Source organism: Lissotriton helveticus, chromosome 11, assembly GCF_964261635.1.
Source record: "Lissotriton helveticus chromosome 11, aLisHel1.1, whole genome shotgun sequence".
Lineage (NCBI taxonomy): Eukaryota > Metazoa > Chordata > Amphibia > Caudata > Salamandridae > Lissotriton > Lissotriton helveticus.
In genome coordinates this window covers 824,928,327-824,950,767 of record NC_136072.1, presented here as the reverse complement: position 1 = coordinate 824,950,767, position 22,441 = coordinate 824,928,327, and the positions used below count along the sequence as shown (strand labels likewise).

The 22,441-nt window shown below is 50.0% G+C and overlaps 1 protein-coding gene across 3 annotated transcripts in view; it reads left to right on the top strand.

Annotated features, from left to right (window-relative positions):
• The window catches only part of LOC144792107 (myoferlin-like), a 3,514,236-nt gene that overhangs the window by 587,596 nt on the left and 2,904,199 nt on the right, over positions 1 to 22,441 (top strand). For all 3 annotated transcript variants that reach the window (XM_078666976.1, XM_078666975.1, XM_078666977.1), the window contains exons 5-6: positions 18,803 to 18,917; positions 19,627 to 19,729. In XM_078666976.1, the coding sequence (XP_078523102.1) occupies positions 18,803 to 18,917; positions 19,627 to 19,729 (218 nt within the window). The remainder of the gene's footprint in view (positions 1 to 18,802; positions 18,918 to 19,626; positions 19,730 to 22,441) is intronic.

The following is a 22,441-nucleotide window of genomic DNA, read 5'->3' as shown; positions in this document are numbered from 1 at the left end:
TAATGTGGGAGATGCAATAATTCCTATATCTAGCACGTTCTCCTACCTTGGAGTCCTCTTCGATAATAAGCTAAACTGTGGCCCGCATGTTTCGAAAAAGAAGGGGACGTTGCTAGGGTGAATGCATCAATATTTAATTTCGCATCCAAACTGGGAAAAAAGCCTACCGGCGCTATGTTGCAACTATATAATGCCAAATCAGTGGCCACAGCAACATTTGGCAGTGAAATTTGGGGGTATATTCAGGGAGAGCAACTACAGACCGTGGAGAACATTTTCAGGAAATGTTTACTGTGTCTCCTGCAAGGTACATCTAACCTAGCTGTCGATGAAGAACTGGGAGTCCAGTATGTCAGCGATATCTTTTCCCTGCGCCCACTGTCTTGCTGGTTAAAATTGTGGCTAAACCCTGATATCCCCCTTAGGCATATGATTTTAAAAGACTGTCTGTCTATGGATAACTCATCTGCTATACCCTGGCTGAAATATCTTAAGACAAGCTTTCTAAGCCTAGGGCGTGGTGAGTTATTTAAAACTCCTGAATGTATTACTAAGAGGGACGTGGAGGCAATAAAAACGGCCTTCCTCATGGAAAGGAGAATGATGAGGGAAGCTAAAGAGGTTCAGAAACCGAGTGGCAGGACTTATGTCATGTTTAAAACAACTCCATACATTGAGCCTTATTTAATGGGCTCTCTGACCTCACACGAGAAATTTTTATTAACCAGATTCCGGCTGAATCAATTTTATTATCTGCTTGTTAGGCCACAAAAAAACTATTTTTAGTAAAGAAGCAGCTCCCTGCGGCTGTGACGGAAAGTCTCCGCAGGACATGCTGCATTTTATGTATCTGAAAGAAACAGGTTAGTATTAGATTCCTTACCTTTGAATATCCCCAGGTGTCAGACTGGATCTGGAAATTTTTGCGTAGCAGTACCCATGCACGTCAGTAGGCGTCGTCCGTGGCTCCGCGTCCGTCGTCGGTGTCGTGGGCACAGTGATGACGTCAACGGAGTACTTAGACGCCGCCTCCGCGTGCTGACGTCAGTTCTTCTTTTTTCCGCGCCTGCAAGCGCAGATCCGGAAAAAGTTGTACCCTAGTCAATTTTTGACTAACTTTTTACGATCCTTTTTGATCTACTTTCGATGTCTCTCGACTCCGACGGTGCCGGTAGGGATGCCCGGGTTCAAGCCCTGCGCCGACTTCAACCGACTGATGTCAGTTACCGACCCCCCATCGCCGGTGCCTGCACTGTCTAGGCCCGGACCACGATGACAAGTCCTGCTCCGACTGCCGGTCCCTGACGTCTAAAGCTAGACGGGAGCGGTCCCGTAAGCGACTCGAGCTTCGGCAGTCTGCCCCGCGCCGCTCGAGGTCCCGGTCCAAAAGGAGGTCGAGGGACCGGTCGCGGGGATGGAGTCAACATAGTTCCGGGAGTCGTCATCGGTCTTCGGGCTCGAAGTCCTCAGGTAAGAGGCACAAGAAGTAGAAGAGGCACCATCGCTCTTCTGACCCCCCCCGACACTCGCGCGATGTGGCCGGGGGTTTGGGCGACACCGCCCACGCGGCTCCGCTGGAGCCGTAGGTGTCGCGGCCTGCTCCATACCCGCCGGTCCCTGGGCAGAACACAACACCGGGGGAGATTGATGACTTCCTCATGGCCATGAGGTCGCTCGCTCCTCCGTCGGGTTTCGCGGTGCCTTCGAGCCAAGCGGTCCCGACTGGGCCCCCACGCGGGCCGGGTGCTTAGGCCCCAGCGCCGTCGGCAACTTCGGTCCCGACGCCGCAGGGCCCTGCCGGATCTGGGTCGCTGCCGGTCGACCTCACGACCTCACCGGCCCCAAGGATGTCGCCCCCGGCGCCGTCCCAGGACGATGCTGTCCCTGGTCCTGCCCTCGATTCGGGTCCGGCGTAGGAGCGGCGCCGCTCTCAATGTAGATGGGAGATTTTTACTTCTCCGACCCGGCCCCATCCTTTGAGCCTGAGTACCAGGCGATGGGTGACGAGGGGGATTGGGAGGGGTCTGAGGACCCTCTGGCACGTGAGTGTCAGTCTTCTGCTGACTGGAAAGGAGAGCTTAGGGATGCCAGTGGTCTGGAGACTTCGCCCGACACTGGTTTTGTCTCCCCTCCTAGCGTGGCTACGGAGGAGGGGGCTGCCTATAGCTTGGTGCTGATGAGGGTGGCCAAGGCCTTGGGCCTTGAGCTCCCCGTCGCGGCCATGAGGAATAACCTCCTCACTGAGGTCCTTAAACTGCAGACAAGCTCGGCCAAGCCTCTGCTGCCGTTTAATGAGGCCTTATCAGACGTTCTTCTGGGCACTTGGTCCAAGCCCGCTACAGGTCAGCCTGTGGATAGGAATGTGGCCAGGCGCCACCGCCCGGCTCCGGGCGACCCTTGCTTTCTGTCTACCCACCCCACCCCCGAGAGCCTGGTCATCCAGGCCTCTAATTCCCAGACCGCATTCCCGTCGGCTCCCCCCGACCGGGAATCCAAGAGGTACGAGCAATACGGAGAGAAAGTATTCTCCTCCCTGAGTTTAGGATTGCAGTCAGTCAACACCGCATTCCATCTTGGGCCGCTACACCCACTCTCTGTGGGATACGGTCGTGGACGTGCTGCCAGAATGCCCGGTGGAGGTCCGGGCTAAACTCGGCCAAGCCCTTGTGGAGGGTCGAGATGCGGCGCGTTATTCCATCCGGAGTGGGCTGGACACTACTGGCTCACTAGGCAGGGCGATGGCAACGACGGTGGTGATTGGTCGCCACGCCTGGTTGAGGTCTGCCAATTTCTCGACTGATGTCCAAAACACACTTATGGACATACCGTTCGATGGCCGTCGCCTCTTCGGCGACAAAGCAGACCATGCGCTCGAGCGCTTTAAGCCCCAGCAAACGGCTGCTTTTCGCCCCTTTCGTGGCCAAGGAAGGGGCACCCCCACATGTTCTGCCAGCCACGGGCCGCAAACTACCATTCAGCGCGGCGGCGGACGTGGGAACCGCCGTGGTGGCGGTCGGGGACAACAGCGAGGCCAGTCCACACCAGTCCCTGCAGCATCCGCCTCAAAACCTTCCTAGTCCGAGTTTTCAGGCCCATGTGACGCCGGTGGGGGGCAGGGTTCGCCATCACCACCTCCACTGGCGCACTGTCACATCGGACAGGTGTGTGCTGCAAATCTTCCAAAGGGGCTACTCCCTCCCCTTCGAGGTGACCCCTCCAGCCATGCCACCGCAGTACCACCGCATGTCGATGGATCACTTGCAACTTCTGCAGGAGGAAGTTACGGCCCTCTTGGCCAAGGGGGCCATCGAGCGCATTCCTGGGCCAGAAGTAGGGTGTGGTTGTTACTCCCACTACTTTCTGGTACCCAAGAAGGGCAAAGGGGGCCTACGCCCTATCTTGGATCCAAGGAACGTCAACGGCTTCCTCCGGAAGGAGAAGTTCACAATGCTGACACTGGCTCAGGTCTTAGCTGCCCTGGACCCAGGAGACTGGATGGTAGCGTTGGACTTACAGGACGATTATTTTCATATCCCCGTCCTGCCGGCCCACCGGCGCTACCTGCGGTTCATAGTAGGCCACGAGCACTTTCAGTTTACCGTGCTCCCCTTCGGCCTTACCAGCGCCCCACGGGTTTTCACGAAAGTGATGGCGGTGGTCGCAGCTCATCTACGCAGGTTAGGGGTTTCAGTCTTCCTCTACCTCGACGGCTGGTTGTTGAAGGCGGGCTCACCCCAGACAGTCGTCAGCCACCTCAAGACTACAGCCGACCTCCTGCACCTGCTGGGGTTCTCGATCAATTTGCCAAAGTCACACCTGTGCCCCTCTCAGAAGCTCCTCTTCATCGGAGCGGTTCTGGACTCGGCGCAGTTTCGGGTTTATCCTCCCGAGCAGCGGGTTCGGGATATTCAGGCTCTGATTCCGATCTTTCAGCCTTTATCCCGAGTCTTGGTCAGGTTGACGCTGCGGCTTCTGGGGCTGATGGCCTCCTGCATCCTTCTGGTGCATCACGCCCGGTGGCGGATGCGGGCACTGCAGTGGGACCTGAAGTTTCAGTGGGCCCAGCATCAGGGCAACCTGTCTGACCACGTCCTGATTTTGGAGGGCACTGCGAGACAGTTGCAGTGGTGGCTCACGGACCGCGATTGGGTCAGTGGCAGATCCCTCTCCCTACCCCAACCGGAGCACGTATTTGTGACGGTCGCGTCCCTCCAGGGCTGGGGGGGCCACGTGGGAGAGGAGGAGATCAGAGGCCTCTGGTCTCTGGCGGAGTTCCGGCTCCACATCAACCTTCTGGAGCTGCGGGCGATCTGGCTTGCACTGAAGGCATTCCTCCCCTCTGTCCGGGGGAGTGTGGTGCAGGTGTTCGCGGACAACACCACCGCCATGTGGTACTGCAACAAACAGGGCGGAGTGGGGTCGCGGACCCTATGCCAGGAGGCTCTGCGCCTCTGGCGGTGGCTGGAACATCAGGGTGTGACCCTGGTGGTTCAACACCTCGCAGGTTCTCTGAACGCCAGGGCGAACGAACTCAGCCGTCGGTGCATGATGGATCACGAATGGCGTCTGAACTTGGACGTGGCGCAAGGCCTCTTTCGGTAGTGGGGAGAGCCTTGGTTAGATTTATTCGCCACAGAAGAGAACGCGCAATGTCATCAGTTCTGCGCGTTGGAATTTCCATGGTGGCACTCGCTCGGAGACGCTTTTCGTCACGAGTGGAGTTGCGGTCTGATGTATGCCTTTCTGCCTATACCACTTCTGCCCAGAGTGCTGAAGAAGATCAAGCGCGGCCGGGCCCAAGTCATCCTTGTGGCTCCGGACTGGGCACGAAGATACTGGTATCCCGAGCTACTCAGCATGTCAGTCGATCCCCGATTCGTCTGCCTCTTCAGGAGGACCTTCTGTCGCAGCAGCAGGGGACGGTCCTCCACCCGAACCTGTTCAGTCTCCACCTCCATGCTTGGAGATTGAGTGGCGACAGGTGAGGCCATTTGACTTGCCTCCTGAAGTCTGTGACGTAATTCTAGCAGCCAGGCGTCCCTCCACAAAATCAGTATATGCCTGCAGGTGGAACAAATTTGCGGCATGGTGCACAGCAAAGGCTGTGGATCCCCTTTCTGCCCCTCTTTCAGAGGTTCTCCTCTTCCTTCTTTCTCTTGCCCAGCAGGGCCTGCTCTGGGCACTATCAAGGGCTACCTTTCTGCCCTTTCCGCCTTCTTGAGGCTACCTAATCAGCCTTCTTTGTTCAAGTCCCCAATTGTTAACAGATTTTTGAAGGGCATCACTCATATGTTTCCCCCTGTTCCTTTCTTAATGCCTCAGTGGGACTTGAATCTGGTTTTGACTTACCTGATGTGCGCTCCCTTTGAGCCACTTCATAACTGTCCTTTTCGCCTTCTTACTCTGCTTTCCTGGTTGCCATCACCTCTGCCAGGAGAGTGAGTGAGCTCCAGGCTCTTTCCTCTAAGCCTCCTTTCCTTTCTGTCCATCCGGACAAGTTTGTGTTGCGGAGAAGACCCTCTTTCCTGCCCAAGGTAGTCACAGCCTTCCACATCGGGCAGTCCATCACATTGCCCACCTTCTTTCCGCCTCCGCATCCCTGTAAAGAGGAAGAGCGGCTCCATCGTCTGGACCCAAAACGTGCGCTGTCATTCTATCTAGATCCCACATGCCAGTTCCAGGTGGATGACCAACTCTTTGTTGGTTACGTGGGCGCAAAGAAGGGGCGGCCGGTGCACAAACGGACCATCTCTTGGTGGGTCGTGTTGTGCATCAAGGCATGCTACTCTTTGGCTAAAAAGGAGCCTCCTGTTGGGCTGAGGGCCCATTCCACTCGGGCCACAGCGGCTACTACTGCCCTGGGCCGGGGAGTCCCCTTGCAGGACATTTGTCAGGCAGCTACGTGGGCCTCGCTGCACACGTTTGCAAGACACTACTGCCTGGACAGCCAAGTCCGGAGGGATGGCTTCTTTGGTCGTTCCGTCCTCCTGGACTTTCTGGTGTGATCATTGATTCGCAGACCCACCTCCGGGGTTGGTATTGCTGGGGTATCTATTCTAAGGTAAAGAATCTAATACTAACCTGTTTCTTTCAGATGCACAAGGTACTTACCTTTGGTAACGATATATCTGTAAGAAACAGTAGTTAGTATTAGATTCCTTACCGCCCCACCCATCCTCCCCGTTCTGCGAACCGATATCTAGGATTAAGGTCATCCCCTTTCAGGGTCCTAGTTTCATGGCACCAGTGTTGGTTTTTATCATGGTTCTGCGTTTCTGGCGCGGAAAAGCTGTGTATAAGAACTGACGTCAGCACGCGGAGGCGGCGTCTAAGTACTCCGACAACGTCATCACGGCGCCCACGACGCCGTCGACGGACGCGGAGCCGCGGCCGACGCCTGCCGACGCGCATGGGTACTGCTACGCAAAAATGTCCGTATCCAGTCTGACGCCTGGGGATATTCTAAGGTAAGGAATCTAATACTAACTACTGTTTCTTACAGATATATCGTTACCGAAGGTAAGTAACTTGTGCTTTTATGTAATTTATATGAATTTCCCTGTAAACGCTATCTGGTGCCGCTTTTAAAGAAACTTAATTTTTGCCAGATCAGACCAGCCATGGTGTATTTACAATTATTATATAGTGATAGTATCCATTTTGTACTAGAATATTTAAAATCAATTGTAAAGTTTAGAACATGCTTGGATTTGTAATGAGTTTTACTAAAACCTTTTTTGCATCTGTATCTAACTCATTTCAGCAAAATTTGTACTGATATAAATTGCTGCTAACCTTGTACTTGTATCTTGATGATGGCTTCTTTTTTATAATGAATTTTGTACCGCTGTTTTTGTATCTACTTTTATGGTTTGCAAAACAAAACCGAAAGAAAGTTTTAAAGAAGAGAAGAATTAAAAAACATATTCTAAAATAAAACATTAAACCATTTAAAAATCTTTAAACTTCAATTTCCCACTCCAGTGCAACAGTAGGGAAAGTATTGGATAGCTGAGGGTTAAAATGTACTATTCCCACTCCAGTCAGTACAACAGTAGGGAAAGTGTTGGATAGCAGAGGGGTAAAAATAACTATTCCCACTCCAGTGAGTGCAACAGTCGGGAAATGTGATGTATAGCGGAGGGGTAAAGAATACTATTCCCACTCCAGTGAGTGCAAGAGTAGAGAAGTTGTTGGATAGCAGAGGGCTATAAATTACAATTCCTACTCCAGTGAGTACAACAATAGGGAAAGTGTTGGATAGCGGAGGGTAAAAAATACTATTCCCACTCCAATAAGTGTAACAGTAGGGATAGTGTTGGATAGGCTAGGGGTAAAAATTACTATTCCCACTCCAGTCAGTGCAACACTAGGGAAAGTGTTGGATTGCGGAGGGGTAAAAATTAATATTCCCACTTATTAAAAAAAACAACTAACATTTTTTTTAAACAAAACTAGAACATAAATATTTAAAAAGTGTAAATACAAATATATTTAATATCAAAAAATAAAAACATATTATGTTCAATTCATATGACTTATACCCCGGACCTGATAATTCTCGCCTCGGTGCCTAGTCTAATCATGGGTCCCACTCTGTGACTCTGGGCAATAGCTTGCTTAATCTCCACAACGGCCCCAGCAGCGCTGTGGATGCCTGGTTTCACCTTGGGGGTGCCCAGGAGTGGACATTGCACAGGAAAGCCAGGATGGGTTCCACAGCGGTATGAATACAGCGCTACGAGGCCTCCGGTTAGAAGTGCCTTATATAAATACTCTACATTTACATTTAAGTTCAAGGCATCTGCTTGGGCATCCCCTTAGGTTAAGGGGACCCCAAAATCATCAACTCTCTCATTGCCTGATATTTTTCAAAGCTCACTTTTGTGAATTGGGTATATTCTTTTTAGTATGTAAGGGTAAAGTTGTTTTATCAAAGGGTTGTGGGTGCAGTAGCTAACTCCAGAGTTTTTGCACCAGTTCTGTGTTTTGCATCTCCGCAACCCGATCTCATCCCAATTAATAAAACTGAAACCTCAAATACCTTTAATAAAACAACAAATAACTATCTTTATATGTTAGGAGCCTTCAAGAAACTCCACAAACCCACCACCTATTCCAGGGACAGGGCATGGTCCAGACTCTCCACAGAGGATTGGACCAGAACCCTGAACTCTGCTACCCCTACCTCCTCGGAAGACCCGGTCACCGCAGACAGTAAATTCAGGGAGTGGATCGCCACGTCATTGGACTCCATCCTCCCTATAAAAACCCGTGAGGATAAAAACGGGAAACTAGGATCTGCCCCATGGTACACCCCGGAACTCCGGACTCTCCGCAAAAACTGCAAAAAAGCAGAGCGGCTATGGAGGAAAGACTGGCAGCACACCAGCAAGGAAGCCTATCAGAGGTCGGTGAGAATCTATAAATCAACCCTGAAGCTCACTAAAGCCTCTCACTATGACACGAGAATAAAAAACTCCACCAACTCGGCATGGGAATCCTTTCTCATTGCCAAAGAGCTATTGAAAATACCAGCTCCACCCTCCTCCAACTCAACCCCGGCAGACAGAAGTAACGAACTGGCTACCTACTTTAACGCTAAAATCGCCCGCATTCTAGTTTCCCTTCCCCCTCCCTGTCTGCCGAACCACATGGACAATGAGGCATCCACCAACCGCACAGGAAGCAGCTTGCTTCCTCAGCTGACTGCTTTTAGGGCAGTAACACGGAACGAGGTTGACACAACCATGGCCAAAATGAAAAGCGGTTCCCCTTTGGATCCCGCCCCCATCAGATTCCTTAAAACAGTAGCCCCTGTCATCGTACCTACGATTACGGAGCTTATAAACATCTCGCTCTCTCAAGGCTTGGTCCCCCCCAGCTGGAAGAGTGCAGTAGTTAAGGGACTCCTAAAAAAAACCCAGCTGGACCCGGCCGACATGGCGAACTACCGGCCAATTTCACTCCTCCCTTGCATCAGCAAAATGGCCGAGAAACTGGTCAATGGACAACTGTCACAGTTTCTAGAAGCAAATAACCTCTTACGGCAGTCCCAAACTGGGTTTCGCCCGGGCCATGGCACAGACACCGCCCTTCTCGCCGTCATCGAGGAGGCAAGGTGCATTCTGGATTTAGGAGGGTCAGTGGCAGTGATCCTCCTGGATCTCAGCGCAGCCTTCGACACAGTTAACCATCGTGTCTTACTCCATCGGCTGGCTGCGGCAGGGATCGCAGGTTCGGCGCTCACGTGGATAGAATCCTTCCTCTCAGGGCGCTCGTTCCAGGTATGGGACGGCAACTTCCACTCTGCCACCCTCCCCGTCACAAGCGGGGTCCCCCAGGGGTCATCACTAAGCCCCACTCTATTTGATGCTTACATGGCCCCTCTCGAAGACGTGGTCACCCCCTTCGGGATCAAAATAGTTAGCTACGCGGACGACACGCAACTGGTCGTCTCACTCTCCCAACTGGACAACTATCCAGACAATTTGCCGAACTGCCTCAAGGAAATTCACAACTGGATGTGCGAGTCATCGCTCAAACTAAACGGGTCAAAGACTGAAGTCATGCTTCTGGGCAAGCAATGGACCACCATCCCCCCATCGGTCTGGCCAGACGTGCTCGGGGAAATTCCCACCCCGAAACAAGAAATTAAGACCTTAGGAGTCTGGCTAGAACCCGAGCTGTCGATGAAAACCCAAGCATCCAAAACAGCAGGTACCTGCTTTGGTCTCATGCGCTCTATCCGCAGGATCCTCCCAATACTTCCGCCCCCATCCAGGAAACTCCTGGTCCAAGGTCTGATCCTTGCGCGGCTGGACTACAGCAACATGGTATATCTGGGAGCTCCAGAAGCTACCATGGCTAAACTCCAGCGCACGCAGAACGCAGCCGCCCGGTTACTTATGAACCTCCCTTCCAGAGTATCAGCCAAACCAGCAATTAAGGCCCTCCACTGGCTTCCAATACGTCAAAGGGTCGAATTCAAGGCCCTGTGCAATGCACACAAACTGTTTAATGGTCTTGGCCCTGCTACTCTGAGAGACCTGGTTACCCCTTACAAGGCCCCCAGGTCCCTTCGCACGGATAATGAGCGTCTGGCCAACGTCCCCAGATACAGGAAGACACGTACCGGCGGCCGACGCTTTTCTGTTAAAGCATCTTCTGGGTGGAATTCACTTCCCCGCCCCCTGCGGCTGGAACCCAGTCATCTGATTTTCAGGAAAAAACTGAAAACGCTGCTATTCCCAAAATAAAGTCCCCTCTTTTTCTCCTCTGGTCTCCACAAATGTTATAGCGCGGGGATGCCTCCGGGTCACCAGGCGCTCTACAAATCGCTAAAATAAAATAAATAAATAAAAATAAAAATGCATACAGTTATCTCACAAAGTGAAAATGAAAATATAGCAAGCAGTGAGAGAGGTGATGATTTTGGGGTCCTCCCAAACCTAGGGAGAGAACCAAGCATATGCCTTGAACACAAAGAACACATCATGCTGAACGATTTGGTGGTGGTCCCATTGTCCTAGGAATACCCCAAGCACAGTTATGGGCAAAACTACAATCCCAATCAAAGTTGTGAGGTCCTACCCTGGATGCGGGGAGCCCCAAGAGCCCCCACCGCCCTCGGTCACTTGTGGTACATTGGTACATTTTAGTTTGCGTTGGAGCCGCGGATGATTTAGGGACACAGTCACTCCCATCGTGGGTACCAAAAGTGGGGTCCATGCACGGCGAAGCCTCCGGGGGTCGTCCCGGGATCCCAGCCATTGAGTGTCTTTAAGCATCGGCTTGGGTGCACCAGTGCAGGGACCTGCCCTGGGCGGGTGAGTTTCTGCCTCCTCGGGGAACCGCAGGACCTCAAGGCTGATGGGTCCACACAGGTGGGGTAAGGGACCGCACAGAAAATTACCGCTGCGCGACCTCGCAGCTGAGCCCATCACGTAGATAGTTTCAGGCGTTATGTCTCTATCAAACCTGACGTGGCCACCCTCCAGGTCAAACAGGTCTCCCCAGTTCCAATCGTGTCCGTTTCAGGCAGGCTGACAGGGGGGTTCTGCGCCCCCTCAATGCTCAGCGAGATCCCTCTGAGTCCCCTGCGGGACTCCCTGCGGGTGGGTCCAGGGCCAAAGCGCACCTGCGGGGTGCCATCAGCAGCGGGGTCGCCCCTGGTTGTGTAGGATAGTTATTTGGATTACACCTTCTGAGTTACCTTGGGGGGCGGCTGATTGGACCCTTACGGGTTGGGCCCGGGTCCCCGGCTGCTCAGGCAGGCGGGTGGGGGAAGCCTTCTATGCACGGCTCAGTCCAGCATGTAAGGTATAGGGGGCGCAGGACTGGGACGGTGTTTAGTCACTCGCATCCACAGAGCAGGCGTGGGGACAATTGGCTGCTTCGTGCACAGGGGGAGGGGGGCCGGGAAGCCTCTCCCGAGGCACCGCTTTGCGACACCCGCAGCCGAACAGCTTGTCATCAGCCCTGGGAGTTTGTATGGAGGAGGGCGATGGCCAGATGAGGAGGAGGGCAGGGGGGGCGGGGAGCCTCTCCTGTGGCCCCCACTGTGCGACCTCAGCAGCCGGTTGGCCCACACCCAGCCCCCGATGTCATGCGTGAGGGCAAGTGGCAGTTGAATGGGGAGAAGGGCAGGGGGGCCGGGGAGCCTCTCCCGAGGCCCCCACTGCTTGGCTCCAGCAGCCGATCGGCCCACCACCAACTCCCAGCAAAGCAGAGCCAGGGCCAACACCACACCAGTCCGAAGAAGACACCTAGGGGAGGGCTCTTCCACCCCCGCTACCGTGGGTCATCAGTCCGTGCAGCCCGCACTCCAGGGGACTGCGTGGAGCACTCTCACTGGGTTGCAGGCGGCATCATGCGGTAACACTCTGCCCAAACCCGCACCTGGGCCGTCCCGACCACGCAGCTCAGCACTCAGAAGGAGGGAGAGGCCCGGACCACAGGATTCCCCCCGCTGCCCGAGACGACCGCCGAATTACCAGCTCCAGCTCCACTCACCAGGTAGTGGGTGCTCACGCGGCCTGGGAGTCAGCCAGGGCCACAGGGCTCAGCCAGGAAAAGTTAGGCCTCACCTCTAACAGTCGGGAAGGATGCCTCGTAGCAGGCCTTCGGGAGGCCAGATCGGCCAGGGACAACGCTGCTCCACCGTGCCCTGACCTCATGGGGGTCAAACGAGGGTCAGGCCCTCGACCACAGCAGGAGCAACGCCACTGTGATGGCACCCAATATCTGGCACTCGCTAGAGCCTGGGGCTCGATCAGCGGGAGCCGCCATCTTGCGGCCCATGGGCCTCGGGATCCAGGCGTCAGGTTGGGTGCCTCGCTCGATAGGGCAGCAATTTCCACCATCGCTGCACCGCACTGGGTGCAGTAGGTGCCGTTGAAAAGTTTCAGAGGATGGATGGCAGCCGAAGGTGGTGGGATATGAAGCGGATGACGGAGGGGTCCGGAGCACACATGGGGCCAGATGTAGGCAACTTCCATTTAGCTAGTCCTTAATAGCGATTATTACCAAATCGCTATTAAGGACTCGCTAAATGGAATGTAGGTAGGAATCGCTAAAATATTAGTGATTCCTTAACATTCCTTAATAACGAATCGGTAATTCCGATTCGTTATTAAGGAATACCTAGCCATTCATTCCTATGGGCTAGGAGGCCCATAGGAATGAATGGGAAGGGATTCACTATTAGCAATTCGGTATTACCGAATCGTTAATAGCGGGAGGTATTTCAAGGGTGCCAGGGTGTCCAAAGGACACCCTGTTGCACCCCTGATATGTGCATGTGTGCACATGTGGCGCACATACATGCCCTAAGGGCATGGATGTGGGCCACATAGCACATAAAAAAAGCAAAAAGTGAAGTTGGTGGTAAATAGCGAATCCTTAAGGCTGAGTTGTACTGTTTTTGGTGCTTCATAGATTTGCATCTGTATCTAACACATTTCAGCAAAATTTGAACTGATATAAATTGCTGCTAACCTTGTACTTGTATCGTGATGATGGCTTATTTTTTATAATGAATTTTGTACCGCTGTATTTGTATCTACTTTTATGGTTTGCAAAACAAAACCGAAAGAAAGTTTTAAAGAAGAGAAGAATTAAAAAACATATTATAAAATAAAACATTAAACCATTAAAAAATCTTTAAACTTCAATTTCCCACTCCAGTGCAAAAGTAGGGAAAGTATTGGATAGCTGAGGGTTAAAATGTACTATTCCCACTCCAGTCAGTACAACAGTAGGGAAAGTGTTGGATAGCAGAGGGGTAAAAATAACTATTCCCATTCCAGTGAGTGCAACAGTCAGGAAATTTGATGTATAGCGGAGGGGTAAAGAATACTATTCCCACTCCAGTAAGTGCAAGAGTAGAGAAGTTGTTGGAGAGCAGAGGGTTATAAATTACTATTCCCACTCCAGTGAGTACAACAATAGGGAAAGTGTTGGATAGCGGAGGGGTAAAAAATACTATTCCCACTCCAATAAGTGTAACAGTAGGGATAGTGTTGGATAGCGTAGGGGTAAAAATTGCTATTCCCACTCCAATGAGTGCGAAAGTAGGAAAAGTGTTGGATAGGGAGGGGTAAAAATTACTATTCCCACTCCAGTCAGTGCAACACTAGGGAAAGTGTTGGATTGCGGAGGGGTAAAATTAATATTCCCACTTATTAAAAACAACAACTAACATTTTTTTTAAACAAAACTAAAACATAAATATTGAAAAAAATTTAAATACAAATATATTTGATATCAAAAAATAAAAACATATGTTCAATTCATATGACTTATACCTACAAATAGGAAAAAAGAAAAAATGTATTTCTAAACAAATACATATTTTTATTTAGAAATGATTTAGAAACCAAAACATTCATTATTACATACATTTCGTTTTTTATATCCTAGCCTATAACACCACAAAATTCACAACCCACATCTACATTCTAATAAAAAATGTACTTCCATAATTAACATAATTAATTATCAATTAAAAAAATATTATTAATTAAAAAACAAATTAAAACACCTACACATTAATTAACCTCCCACACTTTACACCTATAATCCCCACAACCCACAGCTAAATTTAAACTGTCAAAAAATGAATTGCACAATTAAATTGTAATTTCAACAAAAAAACTAATAGTATTATTTATTGATAATCAATTTTATTGATTTTAAGATCAAACACATTAACAGCACAAGACATTTGATCGCTGTTACAAGCATTCGTGAGTAAATACAGATTAATGGATGGACGCCCATCCTGCTGCATTCGCATTACCGTTGTATATATATAGGGGAGCTTTAGTGTAATTAGTCCAATTGATTCAGCCATTTGCCCCAGACTCTGTTTTACGTGGTAAAACAAGAAGTAACTCTATCTTTACATGCTAAAATGTCTATAATCAAGCGACGTAAATGAAAAATGAAAATACAGCAAGCAGTGAGAGAGGTGATGATTTTGGGGTCCTCCTTAACCTATGGGGAGAACCAAGTAGATGCATTGAACACAAAGAGCACAACATGCTGAACGATTCAGTGGTAGTCCCATCCTTCTAGGACCACCCGAAGCACAGTTATGGGTAAAAGTACAATCCCAACCAAAGGCCCCGCAAAGCATAATGGAACGAGATTGTAGAGTGCAGTGAATAATATTGTATCCAATATCAAAACATTCCTCAGGCAGCGTGGCTCTCCTGGCTCAGCTGAGAGCTAATACTATAATATTCACTGCACTCTAGAATCTCGCCCCATAATGCTTTGCTGGACCTTTGGTTGCCAATGAATTTTCGCCCATAACTTTGCTTGGGGTGGTCCTAGGAGGATGGGACCACCACAAACGTTGAGCATGATATACTCTTAAGTTCAAGGCATCTGCTTGGGCCTCCCCTTAGGTTAAGGGGACCCCAAAATCATCAACTCCCTCATTGCCTGATATTTTTCAAAGCTCACTTTTGTGAATTAGGTATTTTCTTTTTAGTATGTAAGGGTAAAGTTGTTTTATCAAAGGGTTGTGGGTGCAGTAGCTAACTCCAGAGTTTTTGCACCAGTTCTGTGTTTTGCATGTCCGCAACCCGATCTCATCCCAATTAATAAAACTGAAACCTCAAATACCTTTAATAAAACAACAAATAACTATCTTAATATGCTAAAATGCATATAGTTATCTCACAAAGTGAAAATGAAAATATAGCCAGCAGTGAGAGAGGTGATGATTTTGGGGTCCTCCCAAACCTAGGGAGAGAACCAAGCAGATGCCTTGAACACAAAGAACACATCATGCTGAACGATTCGGTGGTGGTCCCATTGTCCTAGGAATACCCCAAGCACAGTTATGGGCAAAAATACAATCCCAATCAAAGTCGTGAGGTCCTACCCTGGAAGCGGGGAGCCCAAGAGCCCCCACCGCCCTCGGTCACTTGTGGTATATTGGTCCATTTTAGTTTGCGTTGGAGCCGCGGATGATTTAGGGACACAGTCACTCCCCATCGTGGGTACCAAAAGTGGGGTCCATGCACGGCGAAGCCTCCGGGGGCCTTCCCGGGATCCCAGCCATTGAGTGTCTTTAAGCGTCGGCTTGGGTGCACCAGTGCAGGGACCTGCCCTGGGCGGGTGAGTTTCTGCCTCCTCGGGGAACCGCAGGACCTCATGGCTGATGGTTCCACGCAGGTGGGGTAAGGGACCACACAGAAAACTACCGCTGCGCGACCTCGCAGCTGAGCCCATCACGTAGACAGTTTCAGGCGTTATGTCTCTATCAAACCTGACGTGGCCACCCTCCAGGTCAGACAGGTCTCCCCAGTTCCAGTCGTCTCTGTTTCAGGCAGGCTGACAGGGGGGGTTCTGCGCCCCCTCAACGCTCAGCGAGATGCCTCTGAGCCCCCTGCGGGACTCCCTGCGGGTGGGTCCAGGGCCAAAGCGCACCTGCGGGGTGCCATCAGCAGCGGGGTCGCCCCTGGTCATGTAGGATAGTTATTTGGATTACACCTTCCGAGTTACCTTGGGGGGCGGCTGATTGGACCCTTCCGGGTTGGGCCCGGGTCCCCTGCTGCTCAGGCAGGCGGGTGGGGGGAGCCTTCTATGCACGGCTCAGTCCAGCATGTAAGGTTTAGGGGGCGCAGGACTGGGACGGTGTTCAGTCACTCATATCCGCAGAGCAGGCGTGGGGACAATTGGCTGCTTGGTGCACAGGGGGAGGGGGGCCGGGAAGCCTCTCACGAGGCTCCGCTTTGCGACACCCGCAGCCGAACAGCTTGTCATCAGCCCCGGGAGTTTGTATGGAGGAGGGCGATGGCCAGATGAGGAGGAGGGCAGGGGAGGCGGGGAGCCTCTCCTGAGGCCCCCACTGTGCGACCTCAGCAGCCGGTTGGCCCACACCCAGCCCCCGATGTCATGCGTGAGGGCAAGTGGCAGTTGAAGGGGGAGAAGGGCAGGGGGGGCGGGGAGCCTCTCCCGAGGCCCCCACTGCTTGGCTCCTGCAGCCGATCGGCCCACCACCAACTCCCAGCAAAGCAAAGCCAGGGCCAACACCACACCAGTCCGACCAGGCCGAAGAAGATACCTAGGGGAGGGCTCTTCCACCCCCGCTACCGTGGGTCATCAGTCCGTGCAGCCCGCACTCCAGGGGACTGCGTAACACTCTAGCCAAGGCCCGCACCTGGGCCGTCCCGACCACGCATCTCAGCACACAGAAGGAGGGAGAGGCCCGGACCACAGGATTCCCCCCGCTGCCCGAGACGACCGCCGAATCACCAGCTCCCGCTCCACTCACCAGGTAGTGGGTGCTCACGCGGCCTGGGAGTCAGCCACGGCTCCAGGGCACATCCAGGAAAAGCTAGGCCTCACCTCTAACAGTCGAGAAGGATGCCTCGTAGCAGGCCTTCGGGAGGCCAGATCGGCCAGGGACAACGCTGCTCCACCGTGCCCTGGCCTCATGGGGTCAACCGATGGTCAGGCCCTCGACCACAGCAGGAGCAACGCCACTGTGATGGCACCCAATATCTGGCACTCGCTAGAGCCTGGGGCCCGATCAGCGGGAGCCGCCATCTTGCGGCCCATGGGCCTCGGGATCCAGGCGTCAGGTTGGGCGCCTCGCTCGATAGGGCAGCAATTTCCGCCGTCGCTGCACAGCACTGGGTGCAGTTGAAAAGTTTCAGAGGATGGATGGCAGCCGAAGGAGGTGGGATATGAAGCGGATGACGGAGGGGTCCGGAGCACACATGGGGCCAGATGTAGGCAACTTCCATTTAGCTAGTCCTTAATAGCGAATATTACCAAATCGCTATTAAGGACTCGCTAAATGGAATGTAGGTAGGAATCGCTAAAATATTAGTGATTCCTTAACATTCCTTAATAACGAATCGGTAATTCCGATTCGTTATTAAGGAATACCTAGCCATTCATTCCTATGGGCTAGGAGGCCCATAGGAATGAATGGGAAGGGATTCACTATTAGCAATTCGGTATTACCGAATCGTTAATAGCGGGAGGTATTTCAAGGGTGCCAGGGTGTCCAAAGGACACCCTGTTCCACCCTCAAATGTGCATGTGTGTACATGTGGCGCACATTGCTAAATACTGGTCGGTAACGCAGAAATTTAATAAATTTCGGCGTTACCGACCGGTATTTAGCCACCTACATCTGGCCCTTAGAGTGTAACCACCATCTTGACACTTCAGGCCACGGCGACCAAAACTAATAGTATTTAACAACTAATTATAAAGAAAGTAAAATTAATTTACTCCGCACCCATTACCCCTATAAAACCAAAACCCACACACAAACAAAATAAACAATTATCCTAATTAATTGTCATTTAATTAATATTAATTATCAACTAATTATTAATTAAACATTAATTACATCCCACCCTTTACCCCATAAACCTCACAACCCACACCTAAAATTAATTACACAATTTCCATAATTAATTTTCAATTGATATCAATTAACTAATTAATTACAAATAAATTGCTTCCCACCCTTTACCCCTATAAACCCCACAACCCAAACCTAAAATTAATGACACAATTTCCATATTTACCTTTCAATTAATTAATTAATATTAACAGTTAATTATTAAATAATAAACAATAAATTACTTCCCACCCTTTACCCCTAGAAACCCCACACCCAGACCTATTTTTTTACACAATTACCATAAGTAATTTACCAATTAATTCATAAATATTAATTAACAACCAATTAATAATAAATGACTTCCCACATTTAACGCTATTAAATCTCAATTAAATAAATATTAAAAAATAAAACATAATTTATTATAATTAAATTACTTCCCACCCTATTCCCCTATAAACCCACAACCTGCTACGGTACTAAAAAACACAAAATGTTATTAAAATAAAATTGATAACTACTAAAAATGTAACACATATATTAAAAAACATTAAACAATACTTATACAAAGCAGGGCACTAAAGAAATATGAATAATGTCATTCATTGCTCTGCTCAAACTCATCCTGTTCTTCTTCAGATTCTCTAGAACTACCCCCCCCCCCCGGATGTTTTCTCCCTATATATTATAAATTGACACGTTTTGTATGTACATGGTATTTCTATAGTGAGAACGTAGTCTGTAGTCAGTGGAGTCTGTTGTAATTTCATTGAGCAGTTTCAAAGAATATAGTTTGTTCTTTCCCGTACATGCTAGCCAAAATGTTGGATGGTGTTTGGTCACATAATATAGCTGCATCTCTCTTTCTCGCTCCCTCTCTCTCTCTGCCTCTATTCTTTGCTTTACCTTTATCTTGAACAGGCTTCTGTTGCCCAGAGAGATTAACCACACTGAAATTATTGAGGATGTGTTTGAAAATGAGACACGTGTTGCTAGTGATGGGTGGGTCCCAGCTCCTCTCCCAAACACTTCGATGGTGAGTCTCAATATGCCTCTTTCTCCCACAGTGTTACTTTTTTTCCTTGTTTTGGAGTAATCCTGAGAGCTTCACCTACTGCAGTCTATGTCAATAAAGTTTAGTGATTAACATTATTTTCTTTTACAGAACTGTTCATCTCCTGTTCAGGAGTATGCAAAGTATATCAACCCACTAAAAATCTTAGTCACTCCCACCTGCTGAGGATATACAGAGGTGTTAGATTACACTAGCACTATTAGACCTTTCATGAACTAGCACTGTTACTCTATCTTCTGTATTTTCTGGTCGTGAATACTGTTCAGTCTCTCCTCTTCATCTCACTCTCCCGGTTCTTGTCCCACTGTTTGTCCTTGTCTCTCATTCTTCATTGAAATATTTCTGTAATCCCATTGCCCTTCAGTGAAGTTTTTCTCTGTTGTTTTTCTTGTTCTCTCAGTTGCCAGTAAAAGATTCTCCCTCACCTTTTCCGTGTTTAAATCTTAAACTGTCATCTTTTATACCTGTGCCTGATTTCTTCATTCCACTGTGAATTCTTTTTGTCTGACCTTTAGCCCATTTGTACTTATGTAGTGAAGTGTTTCTTTCTGTCCTTTGCACTTTTACTCACTATCACAATTCATTATCACCCTTCGTTAAACAAATTCTGTCCGTCATTTTTCGTTGTCATTACTGTCTAGTGAATTCTTTTTTTTTATCCTCTTCCTAGAGTGGAGCAAAACGTCTTTCAAAGGAGGAAATCAAGTGCCCCAGTGGTTGGTACTTTAAGGATGAATGGAAGGTGGAAAAGAATGGAGCCATTGATGAGTCGGGTAAGTAACTTCCTATCTGGTCTTTGTTTATAGTCTAAGCTTTAGCTGGACCAGCCACACCCGCTGGGGCCAGTGATTATTGGCAGGTCAGTTTGCCACTGTCATTTTCTACCTGCCTGGCAGTAGTTCTATCTGGTCACCTCTCATTCTTTACTGTTCTTTTCTACACTGTCTCCCTCCGCACACTAGCCACCAGACTCCACGACGCTGGCATCCAAGGAAACGGCCTAGACTCGATACGCTCATTTATCACTGGCAGAACAAAGAAAATAAGACTCTCGCCCTTCCTTTCAGAACCAACAGTGACCAGAATCCAGTACCACAAGGATCCTCCCTCAGCCCCACCATCTCTAATGTCCGCATGGCCCCCCTCTCAACCATTGTCAGAAACCATGGGCTCAACATCATCTCCTACTCCAATAACACCTAACTAATCCTCTCTCTCACCAAGGAACCCGACATAACCAGGCACAACTTCCAAGAAGGGATGAAAGCCGTCACAACCTGAAAGAAGAACAGCTTCCTGAAACGCAACTCAGAGAAAACAGAAGTCCTCATCCTCGGCTCCACCCCCTAAGCAAGGGAAGACACCTGGTGGCCCCCCGTCCTCGGAAACCCATCCACCCTGACAAACCATGCATGTAACCTCTGCATCATACTGGACTCATCACTCACAATGAATCGCCAGATCAACGCTCGTTCCTCCTCATTCTTCAACAACCTCTGCATACTACATAAGACATTCAAATAGATACCCGCTGACTCCAGGAAAACGGTCACTCACGCCCTCATCACCAGCAGATTGGACTACGGCAACACCGGAATCAACAAGAAACTTCTCCGCTAACTCCAGATCATCCAGAACACTGCAGCCAGACTAATCCTCGATATCCCAAGGCACAAACATATCACCCAGCACCTCCGCGACCACCACTGGCTCCCCGTCGAAAGAAAGATAACTTTCAAGCTGCTCACGCACGCATACAAGGCCATCCACAACATCGGACCTCAATACCTCAACAACAGCTTCTCCTTCTACACACCCAGGCGAAACCTATGATCAGCCGACCTCTCCCTAGCCACCCTCCCATGCTTCTACAGGAACAGAGCGGGTGGAAGGTCTTTCTCCTTCCTTGCAGCTAAGACATGGAATGAGCTCCCCAACCAACCTCGGACAAAGCTTGAAACTAGACCAATTCAGGACAGACCTCAAGACCTGGCTCTTCGAATGACCCCAACAGAGCTGCACCCCACCTCCTTCCCCCCAGTACCTTGAGACCCTAACGGGTGAGTAGCACGCTTTACAAAAAACTGATTGATTGCTTAATTGGTTGTGTCCTTTTTTCTTTTAATTTCTTTTGCATGTCATTGTCCTTCTTTTTCACTGTATGGGCCCCTTTGTTTCTTGATCTTATCTTTCGTACTCCTTTATCAATTTTCTCTACACTGCTTGTTTACTAGTGTAGGTCTTCCTCTGCTTTTTTCTGTTGTCTCCTTCTCTAAGGCACAGTATAGGAAAATAGGATCTGCTTCTCATGGTTACCCCCACTTTTTGCTGGTGTCATTATGTTTTACAGACTAGTCAGGACCCCAGTCTCTGTGCTTCTCCCCTAAAAATTGAACATGGTGAGTACTTGGGTACACTCCAGATTGGGTACTGCTGTACCCTTGTAAGTCCCTAGTATATGGTACTATGGTACCCATGGCATAGGTACACCAGGGGTCTCCCCTGGGCTGCAGCATGTTTTATGACACCATGAGAGACCACTCAAATGTTGGCTACAGGCCTGCCATTGCAGCCTGTGTAAGCTGGTGCTAGCACCCATTATGACAGATATAAGTGTCCTTATATCTGAGGTCACTGCACTTAAAACCTATAGGTCACTCTTAAGGAAGGCCTTTCAATCCTGAAGGCAGGGTGCTCCAATCAAAGTGTGAGCGTGCCCCTGCATGAGCAGGACACACCTACAACCTTCAGAGTCATTGGCTCCCACTCTGATGTGAAACTGGACAAAGGACAAGGCAATATCCTCCCCACTTTCTACCCCCTCCTCTGGGAGGGACCCCTGAATCGTTCCAACCCTTTTCCTAGGGTACTTAAGGACTTTCCTGTGGGTGGTTACTTAGATTCGTCGTGGAACAAGATTTAGATATAACACCACTGAAACTTCCCGTCTGGCTACTCTGGACTTCGCGTTGGGAACTGAAACTGCAACTGGGAAGACTCCTGCTGCTCGTGGTCTAGTTGTCCTGCAAGTCTGCTGTACCGTCTTGCCTGTGCTCCATTCAGGATCTTCACAAGGCCTGTGGAGATCCAAGACACCCGAAGGAATCTCCATTGGAGTGAAGGAGTCACTTCCCTGCATCTGCAAGCACCGCAACGAAGCTGACTGGTCTGCTGTTCCTGAGCTCCTACTAACTTTGAAAGGTTCAGCAACACAGATGGTGATTCTGCAACTCCTTTGAGGCCTGCACTGTTTTCCTAGCAAGTTGGAGGTCAATATCCCTGGTCGGAGCTGCTGAAGCAGTACCCCTGTGCACGGCTTTGACTTGCCATTGCCAGGGCTTGTTGGTTCTCTCCTCCAAAGATCTTCAGGCTCCAAGAAGCTCCAGCCTCAAGCATCTCCTGCAGCCCCAATCTTTGCCTGCACTACGGCCTTCATTCTTTGATGAGCTGCTCGAAGTCCTCTTGCGACACCTTTGCCTGCGGGT